Below are 18655 nucleotides of genomic sequence, written 5' to 3' on the forward strand. Positions count from 1 at the left end.
TGTACGCTCATCTCTGCTTCATGTGGCATTAGTAGGTTATTTCAACTGGAGGCTGAAGATTCTACTTTACAGATGGCTCACACACATGGCTAACAAGCTGTTGCTATTTGAAGCTCAGCCACGGCTGTGGTCTAAGGACCTCAATTCTCCTTCTCATGGGCTTCTCCTCAGGCTGCTTAGGCTAACAACAAAATAGGGGGGTTTCAAGAATGAAAGAGAGCAAGGCAGAGGCACATCACATTTTGTGAAATATAGTCATTATTGATATATGAAGTCATAGATCATCACCTCAGTCTCATTCTGTTGGTCAAGGCAGTTATAGAAGCCCAACCAGGTTCAGGTAGAGGAGTCACAGACTCCACCATTCCACAGGCACAGTGATAGGGTGACAAGATAAGGGGAGCTTATGGGATGGGAAGTACTGTTGGACTTTGTGAGTCTTGAAGAAAGGAGTGAACCTATTTTGTAGGTGGGAGGGATTACTGTAGCCATAGTCTGCCCCCTGGCTACAACAACTCAAATCCTTTCCATGTGTAAAATACACACCTCCCTCCCAGACTCCTAAAGCCTTGTCCCATCAAGCTTTGTATGAAATCTGTGTACAGTTTAATACATCATTTACATTCAGTTCCAGGTACAGATAAGACCCTTGCATATAGCTCCTTGAAAACTATTCCTCTCAATTTGAAGACCTGTGAACTAAAGAGAAAGATAATTTTCCCCAATACATACTCAACAGACAATGATGGGACATATGTAGTATAACTATATACACTTCTAGCTGAAGGGGGGAAAATGGAGGCACACGATAGTCACTGGTCTATATCAACTCTGAGGTCCACTGAGGCATATGTTGCCAGTTCCTTAATTGGGGCCTAGTCCTGCTCCCTGAACTTGAGGCTCTTGGTTACAAAGTCTGGGCCCTGGTCTGCCCTCCAACTCATCATTAAAAAAAAAAAAAAAAAGGAGCCTGTGATTGTAGCTGAGTAGATTTCTTAGCCTTTTCCTGACTCTAAAAATTTGGAGGAATAAAGTACATTTATCATTTTGTGCTATTTCTGTCTCTAACCATACAAGTTTGTATACTTCTTTAAAAATCTTGTGGGTTTCCTAATTATGAATTTTTTTTTTTTGAGACAGAATCTCAATCTGTTGCCCAGGCTGGAGTACAGTGGCATGATCACAGCTCACTGCAGCCTCAACTTCCCCAGGCTCAGGTGATCCTCCTATCATCGAAGCCTCCCAAGTAGCTGGGACTAAAGGTGGACACCACCATGCCCAACTAATGTTTGATGTTTTTGTAGAGATAGGGTCTTCCTATTTTGCTCAGGCTGGTCTCAAACTCCTGGCCTCAAGCAATCCACCCACCTCAGCCTCCCAAAGTGCTGGGATTACAAGTGGGAGTCACTGCACCCGGCCTAATTTATGAAGTTATAATCCATTCCATTTGACATAAAACAAAATCATAAATGTCCCTGATAGGCAGAGAAAGGGTAGTATCATAAAAATTATAACCAAATAAAACATATAATATAAATAGAAATTAGTATAAGATACAAAAGAGACAAAAACACTCTTGCAATGGTTTATCAATGTAGAAAAATATCAATATTTTCTACAATTCATGTATTACTATTAAATAACTAAAATTACTTAAAAGTTTACTTTCAAAAATGATACCAGAATAAAAAGGATTATAAGAGACTATTATGAACAATTATATGCCAGTAAATTTGATAACTTAGAAGAAATGGATAAATTCTTAGAAACATATAACCTACCAAGACTGAATCATTAAGAAATGAAAAATCTGGGCAGAGCATGGTGGCTCATGCCTGTAATCCCAACACTTTGGGAGGTCAAGGCACACAGATCACAAGGTCAGGAGTTCAAGAATAGACTGGTCAACATGGTGAAACCCTGTCTCTACTAAAAAATACAAAAATAAGCTGGGCATGGTGGCTCATGCCTTTAATCCCAGCTACTTGGGAGGTTGAGGTAGGAGAATTGCTTGAACCAGGACCCAGGAGGCAGAGGCTGCAGTGAGCCGAGATCGCGCCACTGCACTCCTGCCTGGGCTACAGAGCGAGACTCCATCTCGGGGGAAAAAAAAAAAAGTGGAAAATCTGAACAGATCTAGAACTAGTAAGAAAATTAAATCAGTAATCAAAAACCTCCCAACAAAGAAAGTCCAGGACCAGATGGCTTCACTGGAAAATCCAACTAAACATTTAAAGAATTAATGCCAATCCTTCTTAACCTCTTCCAAAAATTTGAAGAGGTGAGAATATTTCCAAACTCATTTTATGAGGCCAGCATTACCCTGATACTAAAGACAAAGATACTACAAGAAAAAGACACTACAGAGCAGTATGAGCAATATCCCTAATGAATATTAAGGCAAAAATCCTCAAGAAAAGCTACCAAACTGAATTCAGCAGCACATTAAAAGGATCACACATCATGAGCAAGTGAGATTTATGCTTGCAATGCAAGAATGGTTTGACATACAGAAACTAATTAATGTAACACTGTACACCACATTGACAGAACAAAGGACAAATATCACATGGTCATTTCAATTAATGCAGGAAAAGCATTTGAAAATACTCAACATCATTACTCAGCCTTAAAAAAGAAGAAAATCCTGATATATGATACAACATGGATGAACCTTGAGGACATTATTCTAAGTGAAATAAGTCAATTGAAAAAACAAATAAGGCATGACTCAGTGTATATGTGGTATCTAAAGTAATCAAACTCATACAAATGGAAAATAGACTGGTGGTGTCAAGGACTGAGGTCAAGTAGAGGGGAGATGTGAAGTTGTGTGTTCAGTGAGCATAGAGTTTCAGTCACGCAATATTAAAAAGTTCCAGAAATCTATTGTACATCAATGTGCATCAGCTAATACTGTATTATACATTTAAAATTGTTATGAGAGTAATCTTATGTGGTTTTTAAACAATTAAAAAAGGCTCTAAAACAACCATGTTAGGAAATGCTATGCTATATAATATTGTACACTGTCATATAAGTTCTCTAGAACTAGAAGCTAAATGAATAAATCATAACAGCATCTTTCTAATTTCCTATATAAAAGAATGGGTTTAATGTAATTCAAATGTCTTGAATCTGTCTGAGACAGAGTTAGATGAACAAACAAAAAATAATGTAAAAATTTGAGAGATTATTAAAAATGTATAAACTTACCCATATTTTAACATTTATTAGATATTTGCACTTGAGAATTCTTCTTGGGATTCAGATAAAAGCTTTTCTTCTATCTACAGATATAAACTGAATCCATCATGGAGAAAATCACCAGCATTCTAAAATGTCCTTGGTATTTGCCAACAGGACAATAATTGAACCATTTTCCCAACTGTGTTCACTGCCGGGAACCTTAATAACACATCTAAAACAACTCCATTTCTGGCAGAATCTTACTTAACCGATTTAAGATTGAAATTCACTTAAAAATTCTATGCTCAAGATTTATTTTCAGCTGGACATGATCAAAATTACATGCTTTCTGTCATGACTGTAAGACATAGTTGTATTATATAGCTACAATAATTAGGTGTTCAAGTACCCTGTTTACCTAAGGGGAAAAAAAGCAATCAACATACACACACAAAAAAGCAATCTGCATCTATTTTCATATGCTTAGAGTGAACTAATAATACATATAATTGCAATGATCAGACACAAAGCAGTTTACAAAAAAGTATGAATCTTACTTTCCATTTTTATTAGTTTATAAATAGACTTTGTAAACATACCAAATTATTTCAGATCCTGAACCCAAAAACCCAGGCTAATTTGCAAAGCATCTTACTAACCTCACAAAACCCAACCATGATTGAACCCCAAAGGCTTGTATATAGAATAATGTCTACAATAATAGGGGGAATGAGCTTCGATGGTACTAGGAAAGAATAAGAATAAAGCGAGAAACATGAATTCAAAATCGACTATAAAGTCAGCTACTAAAAAGAACCTGTAAGCAGTCATCAAATTTAGGTACCAACTTTCGGGACCTCTCTATCTCATTCCAGTTAACTATGTCAACACAATTACAACAAATTTTGGCCTAAGAGGTGTTTCCTATAAAAGTGTTTGGCATTACTCAGTTTTTTTTTTAACCTTAAATGTATTATTTAAGAACAAAAAACAATCTCAAAAACTGATATGGTCAAATGTTTAAAGTACTAAAACATAAAAGTGACCAAACCAGTTGAGGTTCTAACATCTTCCTAATTCCACTGGGGGAAGGCCTTCACTACCCTCCAATAGTCTCAAGGAATCTTTCAAGGCTTTGTCTTCTTTTCTGTACTCTGCATTCATTTACTCTGTTCTAGTCTATGGAAGTCCGCTAATCTGTGCTTCTAGGCCTCTCTCTGCCAAATATTTCTAGGCTGACATCAAGGTTTGAATTATCACCTTAGCTTTCCAATCTGGCACTGATCTTCAATTCAGCCTTTCAGATCTTTCTTGGCTTCATACTACTGGTCATTCCTACCTATTTCTGTGTCTACCCGAGCTTCTGGAGCCTCTGCCTGAATCCTATATATCCCAGTTCTCTGTCTAGGGAAAAAAAAGTTCAAACGAATAAAATTTTTACGCATTACTCTGTGAAAGTGTTGAAGCAAACTGCACTTCAGATTTTGATTGACAATTTAATATTCCTTTGCGTGAACAGTGGTTAGGGCAGGGTCACCTGAACTGCACAATTCCTGGAAGTACCATTCACATTATATTTCATAAAATGTGTTTCAAGGGAACAATATAAATGATGCCCTTAATTTTTTGCCATGTTATGCTTCCAAGTAAAATCACCCTTAATTGAAGTCATTATGAAGTTTCCAAAGTTTTGGTTTTTTAACTTCAAAACTAATACTACATAATTCCTAGTAAGCACTATAAAGTGAAATAAGATCATAGAATCTTCCTCCTTATTACCTATCTAAAAACACAAAAAAATTGTTTTGAAATATAGCAAAAGAAAATTCATGAGCAAAAACTTTAGAAAAGGGCACAACTTAAGCCAGATTGTTGTAGCAAAGAAAAAACGGATTTTTAGTAAAGCTAGGTATAAGTACTAATCTTGCCCCCAATGGTGAAAGATAAAATCCTTAGAATTCTTAATGATACTCCATCCACTATTTGAAGAGAAGGAAGTGAAGTTGTAGGGAAATAGTGAAGAACTACATAGTGAACCGTCCTTTCTCTCTCTTTCTCTCTGCTCTCTGCTAGAATGGAAGATTAAAACAAATTCAGATGGTATTCTCCCAATGTGAAAGGAAAGAAAAGAAGACCTATAAACTGCTTTCTTTAAAAAAAAATTGCTTGCAGTCAAAATCCAACCACAGAAAAAGTTACCTAAAGGACTAAGGAATAAAGCCTGTAAAATTGTGGTGGTGAGCTCTGAATCTATTTAAATGCAGAAGTAATGCTTTTGAAGAAGAGGGAGTTATGGTCACAGAACAGAATATAAATACCATAGACTCTGATAATGTAAAAAGAATAAATGAACACAAATCAGAAGGGCAAGAGGAGCTGAGATGGAAATGAACATATGAAGTTATACTATCTAAGTCAATACTATCTAAAATAGAAACACAAAGTTTTAAAAAATAATTATTTTTATTTCTTAATGTCTTCCATAACCATTTTAAACACCTGAGATAACATTCCTCAAGAGCCATCTACTGATGAAAAACACTTATCAAAGTTCCATAATCCCTCTAGTTTCACATCAGTTTCTTTTTCTTCTATTAAACCAAGATTAGATGTCTTACTATAAAGTAGTACACACGATATGACATGTCCATTAATCCATTCATTCCCCTATCTCTACGTATCCACATGGGTACAAAGATATTAAGTGTGGTGGTCATCTAAAGTTAATTTCTGAGTGAAGGGATTAAGTGACTTCTTAAACTTTTCCTTCATACTTTGCTGCAATGTTTGGATTACTTAAAATACATGTGCACCATTTTTATATTTTAAAAAGACATACCGAATGAGAAGATATACTGAAGATTTGACACATGATCAGCACAACCCTTCAACCTTTCAGAGAGAAGTCTGTTGATCACCATCACCTCGTGTCTCTATAACATTCCTTCAGGCTAATGGTAAGAAAACTGCAGCACCAGAAATCCTATGGTTCTAATATCTACCAACTCTTAAAACAGTGATCAAAGCATTCATAAAAGAGGTCTTTTCTTAACCATGACGTGGTCTTTGTGATCTGTGAGTACTCGCCAAAACCCAGAGTTCATTATTACTACCACAGAATAGTTTCACTTACACAATTCTATATTTGGGTTGCAATGCAATAATATATAAAGGCATTAAAATGTCATTTAATGGATAGTCTATCTTCTAGTCTACCTTTATAAGGAATTATTCCTAAATCCCTCAAAATGAAAGAAAAACACCCAAAAAAGGGAAAAGATAACTAACTCATCTAAGTGAACATGCATCTGTAAATCAAAACTTAATAAATTTTATGTAGAAATGATCTACTGTATTAAAATAAGACACATAGCTTTTGCAATTATACAGACAGTAGAAAACAAAAATATAAAGACACATACCAACAGAGGTGCCGTCATTATCTTAATAAAGAGGTGAATGTTCAGTGTAGTCAATGGCTGTTCCATTAGTGTTCTTCTACATTGCTGGGTCAAGTCCAAGACTAGTTTACAATGAAAAAAGTAGAGATGTGCATATTCCACATCCTCAGAGCTACAAATTAAAAATTAATTAACTTAATGAAGTTCAATGTGTGATCCCTTTACCATCCAAAAAGATGTAACGGTAAATTTTGTGTTAAGTCTCATGCTTTTGATTATTATTTTAGTAAAAGCCTGAAAGAGTATAGCATTAAAATTAAATGAACTTGGGCAAAAAAGAAGATATAGGATATTAAAGTAAATTAACCTTAATATCTGAACAAACCACATGAGTTGTATAAACAATTTTTTTCCTGAACTTTTTAATATGGTAGTTTCTAAATTATAATAGGTTACAGGCAGGCTTATAACCTTTTTTCCATAAAAGGCTGTCACCTTGCGGACAATGAGATTATCTTTAAATATAGTTGCTTTACTAGAGCTATGCTAAATGAAGCTTTGTAACACAAATTTTCTATATTTAATTTAAACCCAAAGCTGTTTTGAATAAACTTCAGCCAAAACATTCTAAAATAGAAACCATGTGACAGTTTGTGGGAGTTTGTGAGTTTGTATCTGAAATATTACAAAACTCAGCAAATATGGCTTATAATTTGAGCTTTGGCATTCCCTTCAGTATGAGAATTCAAAGATAAACTTATAGTGGAGTTAAGGTTTGCCAAAATTAAAATAGCATTTTAGAAATATCCATATGGCATTAGTAGGGTTTGGCAAACTACTACAAAATTTTATTTTTAAAATGCTATTTTAATTCTTGAGACATATTTAAAGTGAGCTTACAAGGTTCACTGATTTCAAATTTAATTACAAAGTAATTTCTAATCAATTCAATGATTAAAGAAATAGTCACTCAAAGCTTTACTTAATCCCTACTATGGGTTAGGCCCTTATGCAAACCACAACAGATAAAGATAAATAAAACAATTACATCCTTGAAGGAGATATATTTAGCAAAACAATTAAAATGGACTTGGTAAGTACTATAATATGTAAAAATACTATGAGGAACAGGAAATATTTTCTTTCTGCTTCAAATTAGGAAGGAGAAAGAAGGAGGAGAAAAGGCAGATTGTCGCAGAGCTTAAAAAACAAAAAGGAGAGGATGACCTCTCCAATCAGAGAGGACAAATAAGCATTTCAAACAAAAGTTAAGATGCAATGAAAGCATATAACTTATTGAGTGGATTCCTGAACAGTCACATACTGCTGAAAGTAAAGTGGTGAGTGCAGAAGGTCCTAATAAGTAAGGCTGGACTTCACATTGCAGCCTTGAAACAAAAGAATAATGTTGGAAAATTATTTTATCGGGGATTATTTGCTTGCAGATAACAGAAAACAAAAATAGTGAAACTTACTTAAAGTTTACAAGAAAATCTCATAGAATATAAGGAAAATTCAAATAACTGGATCAGAGAAAAGTCAGAAGATAAATGTAGAGACCTGAACAGCAAGAGTTCAGGAAACTTCACTTTGCCATTAACACTTTTCAGTTACCAATTCAGTCTCAGAAGACACCTTTCTGTTTTACTTACAAGTGGGCAAAACATTCCTGTGAGCAAGACAGCTACCATGTTGTATAATCCAGTTTTTCCAAGTCCAATCTAAGTTCCTGGGAGAGAGGATCTCTCATCTCTCTCATTTGCTCAAGTAAACCAATGGACTGGCTGGCCCTAGGTCAGGTGCCCACCTCTGATTTACTTGATTGTGATATGGATGGGGCATGGATAATACCCTTCTTGGCCCATAGAGTCTTTAGGAAGGGAATATACAGAAGTAGCAGAAAGTACTGGAGTCTATGGCATGCTATCTCTTTTACTACCTATCACAGGCACCTTTCTTAACTAACATATAACTTCAAACACACTTAGATCGAATATGATACAGCAATTAATATACTAGCCTTAACTGATATTATGCTGCCAGAAACTAGAATAGCATCTATATCACACAGAAGGTATTCAATAAATATTTGCTGAATGAAAGAACTAACAAGTCAAATTCACTTCACTCCTATAAGGAGACAACCCAAATAGCCAACTACTTTATCCAGAAGTAACATCACAGCACCACTGTATTCAGAATCCATAATCTTTCCCTGTCACCTCAGGTCCAGGGATGACTCATCACCATCTTGTTATCCATGAAGAAATGATAATCCAAACTTCCCCAATACATCATATGCTCATGAAAATGAAAAACAGGGTAAGAAGCAAATGAAAAACAGGATAAGAAGATAACTGTGCATTTTTAAACTCCCATTTAAAAAACAGGAAAACAAAAAAAATCTTACAGAACAATACCATGCTTTAGTTTCAGAATATATATACATATTCTGTGTGTGTGAGTGTGTGTGTATAAATAGACTATATATACACATATACTACATATATGTATAACTTACTGAACAGGATGTGTAAGGTAAGTAATAGGACCTATACCTTGCCAATAAATAACCACCTCTTTATGTTTTAAGCATATCACCATTCACCATTATTTGCAATTATTCATTAACTAAAAAATATAGAAACTGGTAACACAAGAGAATACAAACAACTAATGCTCAGAGGAACTGTGGGGCTAGCATGCAATTACTATGGTATGAGAACAACAAGCCTTCCCCCAATTCCAGAATGGGAAATCAGCAGTATAGACAAACAGTGAGCATGCATCCATTTTATTTAACTCATTAATGAGAGAACCAGCAGAATGAGACAGGTAAATAAGAAAAGACTAATGGAAAAAGGAATGCTGGTTACTGTCATGCAGATCAATAACAACATAACTTCTCTTTGTAGAAACTTTTTCTCTGCCAACTCCCATTCCCTCAAAAGTTATTACACCTTATCAGTTTGCTATACACTAGCCTCTAAATGTAGAGCTGTAAAACATCTTGGCTTTAAACATCTGTGTGTGATATGTCATATAGTTGCTATTTCCAGAGAGTTCAGCAGGAGGGCTCATTAAAAACTCTTGGATGGCATTAAAAGGTCATACAATCACCATTTTGCCCTGTTTTGGATTAATTTTCCTGAAGAACATTTTGAAGTCAAAAAAAGAAAACTTTAACCCTAGGTAGCCAGCCAAAAAGAATGGAAAGTAGGCTTCTACCTAAAATTGTAAACTAGACAAGAAAAATAAACATTCAAACATTCTGTTCAAAAACTGTACTTAAATACATTTAAGATTATTATGACAAAGTAATTTATAAAAGTCTCACAAAGAATTTCTGAAGCTTCATTTTGAAAGCTATTATTTTTACCCCCTATTTGATCACTGCAGGAGATACATTCCTAAGATACCCCACTTGGCCACTTGTATCTTGTGGCTTATCCATACTGCCTTCATTACCTTAGTCTAACATCACTTCTGTATTTTTTTTAAGACTGTAATACAGCAGACGACAGTAATAAAGAGGATTTCAGGCTTCATTTATATATTCACATCTGCTATGATTCCTTCATATAAGCCCATGCTGTGGGAATATAATGGAAATGCTAAGTAATGTGAAATAAGTGAACAAGGAAAAAAACTTTAAATTGTTGACATGTGCTTTTTATACATACCCAATACTTTCCAAAAGGGCAATTTCTGTGGTTAAGACAAATTGGTATGTAGTCCCATACACAAAAGCGGCTTCCATGACTGCTCTGTGCTCTGAAGAAGAGATGAAAGGAATTGGGAGACAGAAGAGTTAGTTTGTGTGACTCTATGTAAACCTCTTTTCTGAATATTATCCTATACTCTTTTATATTCTACTATATTCAAAGAAAAATCCTTTGCAGATAAACTAGTTGGGAAAATGCAGGCAGTTAAAAGAAGCTTTAAAAAGTCTATTCTATTAAAGGTAAAAGAAGAATTCAGAGGGAATAGAAAATGAGCTTTTACTTGAGAATATAATATACAACAAACTTGTGGTAGTTTCTTTCTAGTAGTAGGGAAGAGAATATGAATCCACCATACAACTTTCATGTCAGGTTTTATTTGTGTATGTGTCTGTGTATATTAGTTCTGGGTTAGTTTTTTAAATCAAACTTATACTGAAGGAAAATAATTTTACAACGCATATTAAGAAAAACAGCCGTTCCCCTATCCTCTACTGCATTTCCAATTCCCAAGGAACAAGCACTTTCAACTCTATACGTATATATATACTTCACATATATACGTATGTATGTATATAAATACTTTATATACATAATATATATACGTATATATATGTTATATATGTATATACATACTTTATATAAATTATAAGTTATAATTTATAAAATATAAATTATATTTTATAAAATATAAAGTATGTATATACGTATATATAATGCATATATGCGTATATATATAAAACGTATATATGTGTATATATAACGTGTATATACATATTTTATACATCTACACATATATACATGTATACACATATTTATATATATACGTATGTTTATATATGTACACATATATACTTATGTACATATGTTTATATATGTATACGTATATGTTTATATATGTATATGTATATATATGTTTATATATGTATACGTATATATATACTTACGTACGTATATGTTTATATATGTATACGTATATATACGTAAAGTATGTATATACGCATACATAATGTATATATGCATATATAGCGTATATATGTGTATACATACGTTATATATATAAAGTATGTATATAAATATGTACATGTTTTATATATATAACGTATATATACGTGTATTTATATATACGTATATACACGTATATATACACATATTTATATATATACTATATATACACGTATATATACTACATACGTATATATACATATGTAGTATATATATACTTATGTACGTATATATATGTTTATACACTTATGTATATATGTTTATATACACTTATATATGTATATATGTTTATACGTATATATACTTATATATGTATATATACGTATACGTTTATATATACTTATATATGTATAAGTATATATATAAATACACATATACATACATAAGTATATACATATATGTATGTATGTATGTATGTATACATATATAAGTATATATAAACATATACTTATATATGTGATATATATGTATATATAAGTATATATGTATATAAGTATATATATTTCTATTCTGAATAGAATAGTATATATTCTATATATATATATACACATATAAGTATATACATACTTTTTTATATATGTGTGTGTATATATATATACATATATGACAGCATTATCTGTTGCCTTCCTACTGTGGAAGATGATAAACCAGCTCTCTTTTCTGAAACTCAGCTCCACAAATGTAAACACGTCCCATCCCAACTCTCCCAATACAGTTCTAACTTTTATTAGATCAATGTCCACTATTTATTTTGTTGACTCAGTAAATACTATTTACAGATAAGTCACTTTCCCTTTTTGAGCAACTTCTTCACTATAGTTATAACTATCTTTTAAAAAATTTTGTTCAAGTTTTTTCCTAATTTCTTCCTAAACTCTTCCACAATTGTCTAACTCTCTCAATACTTCAAATATATCAAGTATACTATCAAATCCATCTTCTTGTAAACATTTCTCCAGAGCCTTCTGATTTGCTCCAATATGGACTCTTGCTACTTGGCCTGCTGCACAACTGCCATCCTGAGGATTCTCTTATTCCCTCTCTTGTGTTGGGTCCTTTTGCCTGTTACCCAATATCGCCTTCTTTATTGCTCCCTTGTGCCCATTATCTAATGCCTTTCTGCGAGAGGACATATGGAATAGACAACTTTTGCAGCCCTGAACTTCTGAAACTGTCTTAATTTTATTTTCACAACTAACTACAGTTGGCTGGGCACAGAATTCTAGGTTCATTTCCCCTGAGAATTCTGAAAACACTGCTCCATTTCCTTACATTTCTAATGCAGCAATTTAAGAAGTTCAATGCCATTCTGATTCTTGATCCTTGAACTGCAAACTCTTCTTTCACCTCTGGAAGATCTTAGAATAGTCTTTTTAACTAATATTCTAAGATTTCAAAATGGGATGTCTTAGTGCATCTCTGTGGTCATCTACTATGCTGGGACTCAATGGGTCCTTTCCATCTGGAAGCTCAAATCCTTTAGTTCCAGGAAACTTTCTGGAAGTATTTCTTTGATGATTCCTTCTTTTCATATTTTATTTCCCCCTTTCTCCTCACTGTCATTTCCAGACAATAATCTTCCCATTTCCCACATATTCCCCTAGCACTTGAATTTCATATCATCAGATTATTCCACTCACCACCCCACCTTGGAGTCACCCACCATCCTACCCAGGATCACTCCCTGTCATTCATGAAGAATTTAGCCTTTGTCACACTGTCACTCTTTCTAATACTACTCCTGTCATAATCCTTGGGAATTTTATTATCCACATAGACAATCCTTTCAAAAACCTAGCGTCTCACGCCTTGGCCTTCTTTACTCCAGTCATCTTTCTTCAATCATATCTTAACCACTAACTCCACACCTTGTAATTGCCAATTACTGCAATCCCCTCCATAATCTCCATATCTAGCCTCCTGCCCCATACAAACACACATCTCCAGCTCACTCTGTTTAGCACACAACTCTAACCCAGCAGGACCTACAATCCATAGGTCTTCCCCCTCTGATCTTCTCTTTCCTCCTTAATTAGGAGGAAATTTCCTGGTCAATCTTTGTAATAATTCCCCTGCCCTACCTTTTAGGTTCAAAAATACAATCCAGGTTAAGTCAGTGCTCTGCCTGTTCTATACTTAGAGCTGCAAAAGGAAACAGCTGGGGAGAGTGTGAGGGAAGCCAAAACAAGCCAGCATCACCATGCTAATGGTATCACTTTAAATTGCTGATATTAACTATTATTGCTACCTAACAACCACTCTTTATTTCCAGGCCTTGGAAATAACTCTCTCAACTCTTCTCTCAAACTAGCTGATGATTTTATGTCTTTTTCACTGAGAACAAAGAATCAATTAAAAAACAAATCAAAAAACTTTTATAAACTCTTAGCACAATATTTACCCACTTGGCTGAATGGATGTCCATATTTTCTCATCCCTCTGGTTAGCAGAGATGAAGCTTCTGTGCTCCCACCTAAGAACAACCCCTGCCCTTGTTGGCTATATTCCATCCCCTCTTGCCTACTCGAAAACTTTATTCCAGCAATTCTCCCCTTTTTCCTATGTGAGGCATTTCCCCTTTTCTACTGGATCTTTCTCGTTAACATACAAATATGCTTTTAAAAAAATTCTTCTCCTAATCCCATATATTCTTCCAGCCAGTGCCCCATTTTTCTCCTTCCCAATAGCAAAACTTCTCTAAGGAGTCTCCGTATTCACAGTCTTCAATTGCTCTCTACCTATTCTGTTTTATACCCCTCCTATTAGGCATACAGAAACTGCTTGTCAAGGTCACCAGTAACTTCCACATTGCTAAGCATAATGGCCACTTGCCACTTCTGATCTTAATCAACCTTTCAGCATCATTTAACATAATTGTTCCTGCTTTCTTCCTTAAAACTTTATTTTTACCTTGCTTACTGGGCAATTCTACGACATTCATTCTGTCTCCTTTACTGGTTCCTCCTTACCGTACTGATCCATAAATGTTGAAGTATCTAATAGGTTCAGTCTTCTCTTTTCCATCTAGACTCACTCAGTGATCTCTTCTGGTCTCACAGCTTTATTTCTCACATTTACATTCCTAATCTGGACTCCCAACATAAAATGCAGTCTAGTAATATTCAACTACCATATTGATATCTCTACTTGAATATCTATTGGGTATTTCACAAGGATGATGTCAAAAAGTGAATTCCAGGAGCTTCCTCTCCAGACTGTCTATTCCCAGTCTTCTGAACCTCAGATGCTAGCAATTTCACCTTTTAAGTAGCTCAGGTCCGAACCCCAGAGTCTCATTATTTCTCAATCTATATCCAATAGATCAGCAAACTTGTCTCATTATTTCTCAATCTATATCCAATAGATCAGCAAACTCAGTTTATATCCTTGTCTCATTATTTCTCAATCTATATCCAATAGATCAGCAAACTCAGTTAGCTTTACTTTCCAAACACTGCTAAAATTCAAATTTGTTGCCACTTCCATTGCCGTCACCCTGGTCCAAGCCACCCAGCATCATCTCTTGCTTGATTTATTGCAATAACTTCCTATATTTCTCCCTTACTCTATCTTTGCTCCTTCCAGTCTAAGCTAGTCAACATTATATATTGAATACTGGAAACTACTATGCCAGGTACAGGAGGACCAAATGGAAATCAAAAAGAAATAGCTAACTCTTTCAGAGCACCTACTATACTCCAGGAACCATTTTAATTATTCAAATTCATTTGATTCTCACAATAACACTAAGGTAGGCACAATTTATTTTCCCCATCTTAATCACTAGGAAACTGAAGTTAAGTTGTCCAAGGGCTCACTACAAGTAATCAGTATGGCAGGACGTCTAACCTAGAGAGTCCTTGTTCAACCTCCCTCTATATTACGCTGCCCATTTAAAGAAAAACAGCATAATAGTAAAGATGCTTTAGATTTATTTTAAATATTAAGAATGTAGTCAAAAATACACTATTTTAAGTACTTCAACATACATGAGTGCAGAGGCACAGCAAAGATTAAAGCAAAAGTTAAAGAATACCTGGTATTCCAATGGCTCTTACATATGATAATACAATATTTGCTTTTCCTTTCAGAGCATTTTCTATGTTTTGAAGGTCTTCCAGGTTGGAAATATATTTCACTTCATTAAAAAGAAGAGCACTGAAATAAATACAGATATAATTAGCAGAAAAATCTGATATTTAGTTGCACTACACTTCATTTAACAACCTAACCAAAAGAGAAACAGATCTCCACTGAAATTATCAGTAGCAATAACGTAAGCATTTTAATAATACTAGATTAGAATCACTCTCCAGATCTTTACTCTGTCTCTGAGAACATCAACCAGGGACAGTTGTGAGAAATGGTATTCTGTATGACTATGGTCTCAACAGATTAAAACTGCATTCACTAACATCCTAGTCTGGCCAAATAATCCCACACAGATCTCTCAGCCTTGAACACATTTAAGCCCTTCACATACCTAAACAGCAGGCTTCTTTGCATGGCCTATAAGGTCCTACATGACCTAGACCTTATCTACCTCTCCAACCTCATTTTGTTCTACCATTCCTCATGTTTACAACATTCTAGGCAAACCTCAGAGCCCCTGCACACATTTTTCTTTGCTGGAAGCTGTTCCTTTTGCTCCATTTCATAAATATGATCTCAGATTAAACATCATTGCCTCAGAGAAGTCTTCTCTGTTGGTCCTGTGTAAGTAAGCCTATAGCATTTTCCTCTCATTTCACTAGTTGATTCCTTATAGTACTTATTATAATTTATAATTATCTATATATTTATTTTCTTGTTTATCCCCACCTTTTTCATTAAACCCTCATGCCCTTGAGGCAAGGATCTTGCATATTTTATCACTATATCTGTAAAAACATAATAGTGCCTAGTGCACTGCAGATATTCAATAAATATTTGTTGAATGGATGAAAGAAAAAGAGGGCAGGAATTATTTACTCCCATTCTTTATTTGAAGAAATGGAAGTTCAAAACACTTAAAAGCTTACTCAAAAATGCATTTATTGAATCAAGAAGCTAGGGACAGAATACAAAACAGGTGTTCTCAATCCTAGTTCGCTAATCTTTCCACTAGACCATAATTCTTCTGAATCATCCTTTCAATGTATAAATCAGACTGACTGATCTTATTTCTTCATCCAAAATTATCCCTTTTTAAAAGTTGTCTACTTCTGTATAAATTCTCTATTCCTAACAACTCATTCCACTTAATCCCCAAGTGTACTTTTTTGATAGGCTAAACTTTAAAACTTTTTGAAAATGTTTTAAAATTTTCATGTTGCAGATCCACATACTTAAATAAACAAAGGTTCACTCAAATACTTCAAATAAATTAGTCAAACAAAGTTTCCTCTTATAAAGTTTTTCCTAATACAGCAGTTCTCAAGCTTTTTGGTCTCAGAAAACTTATATCCTTTAAAATTATTGTGTTCCTCAAGGAGCTTTTGTTTATGTAAGTTATGTTTACCCATAGTTGCCAAAATAGAAATTAAAACAAAAATTTTAAAATATTTATTAACTCTTTTAAAAATAAACACCATTACATGTTAACATAAAAACTTTCTTAAAAAAACAACTAAAATTTCCAAAATCAAAGGAACACTTAGTGAGAAGAGTGGTATTGTTTTATGTTTTTGCAAATATCTTTAACATCGGACTAAATAGAAGACAGCTGGATTTTCATTTCTGCTCCTGTATCCAATCTGTTGTGACATCACACATCATGTAGCCTCTAGAAACCCCATTCATGAGAGAATGAAAATGAAAAAGTCAAATAATGCCTTAGTATTACTATAAAAATATTTCCACTTAGTGGGCACCCTGAAAGCACTGCCCTAAATTACACTGGCTTAAATATTTACCCATTCATTGCATATTTCTTCCACTTTTTAAAAGAAATGTAAAACTTGATCTTCTATCATTCCCAGGGCTGTTTTGTTTTTATAAGAAATATGTACTGGGCAGTATTCGTTATGTGCTAGATATTTTCCTGTTTTCATTTAACCCCTCAACAATACTTGTGCAACATTATTACACACATATTCACACACAGGCAACAATCTGAGAGACTAAGTAACCTGCTCCATATCATACTTCTAATTGCTGGTATAGCGTCTGACATCAAGGCCAGGATTTTCTTTTTTTTTTTTTTTTATTTTTTTTTTTTTTATTGCATTTTAGGTTTTGGGGTACATGTGAATAACATGCAAGGTTGTTGCACAGGTGCACACCTGGCAGTATGATTTGCTGCCTCCCTCCCCCTCACCTACATCTGGCATTTCTCCCCATGCTATCCCTCCCCAACTCCCCACCCCCCCCACTATCCCCCCCTCCCCCCCAACAGACCCCCGTGTATAGTGCTTCCCTCCCTTTGTCCATGTGTTCTCCCTGTTCAACACCCGCCTATGAGTGAGAACATGTGGTGTTTGATTTTGTGCTCTTGTGTCAGTTTGCTGAGAATGATGTTTTCCAGGTTCATCCATGTCCCTACGAAGGATGTGAACTCCTCCTTTTTAATGGCTGCATAATATTCCATGGTGTATATATGCCACATTTTTCCTGTCCAGTCTATCATCGATGGGCATTTGGGCTGGTTCCAGGTCTTTGCTATTGTAAACTGTGCTGCAATGAACATTCGTGTGCATGTGTCCTTATAGTAGAACGATTTATAATCCTTTGGATATATGCCCAGTAATGGGATTGCTGGGTCAAATGGAATTTCTATTTCTAGGTCCTTGAGGAATCGCCACACTGTTTTCCACAGTGGTTGAACTAATTTACACTCCCACCAACAGTGTAAAAGTGTTCCTATTTCTCCACATCCTCTCCAGCATCTGTTGTCTCCAGATTTTTTAATGATCGCCATTCTAACTGGCGTGAGATGGTATCTCAATGTAGTTTTGATTTGCATTTCTCTAATGACCAGTGATGATGAGCATTTTTTCATATGTTTGTTGAAGGCCAGGATTTTCTAAATTATATTACTGACCACTCATAAAAATGGGAAACCAGGTGGAAAGGTAGCAACTAAAGAATGGCAATGGAGTCTCAGGGGCAAGCTGGGCTATTGGCCGCCTATACATTTTAGCTAGCCAGTCCAGAATCACCCTTCAGTTACTTCAAAATAGTTTAGAGGTACAATCTAGTAAGCTTAATTGGACTACCATGTAAATTCTAGGCTTGGAAATTACATTCACCTAGTCATGACTTTTATTGTTTTACTATCTCCAATCCATTTGCTTCAAAAATTAAGTCTGAGTGTACAACCCTCTCCAACCATTGTCTGCAATAAAAACTGGCAAATAT

General features: G+C 34.6%; 1 protein-coding gene across 4 annotated transcripts in view; it reads right to left on the bottom strand.

The window, feature by feature from the left end:
- The window catches only part of TXNDC16 (thioredoxin domain containing 16), a 128996-nt gene that overhangs the window by 81501 nt on the left and 28840 nt on the right, over window positions 1-18655 (bottom strand). For all 4 annotated transcript variants that reach the window (XM_064365870.1, XM_012451045.3, XM_064365871.1 and 1 more), the window contains 3 exons: window positions 15354-15475; window positions 10274-10364; window positions 6612-6762 (listed from right to left, as the gene is read on the bottom strand). In XM_064365870.1, the coding sequence (XP_064221940.1) occupies window positions 6612-6762; window positions 10274-10364; window positions 15354-15475 (364 nt within the window). The remainder of the gene's footprint in view (window positions 1-6611; window positions 6763-10273; window positions 10365-15353; window positions 15476-18655) is intronic.

This window comes from Aotus nancymaae, unplaced genomic scaffold, assembly GCF_030222135.1.
Source record: "Aotus nancymaae isolate 86718 unplaced genomic scaffold, 86718_ANA_hifiasm-v0.15.2.pri h1tg000062l, whole genome shotgun sequence".
In the NCBI taxonomy this organism is placed as follows: Eukaryota; Metazoa; Chordata; class Mammalia; order Primates; family Aotidae; genus Aotus; species Aotus nancymaae.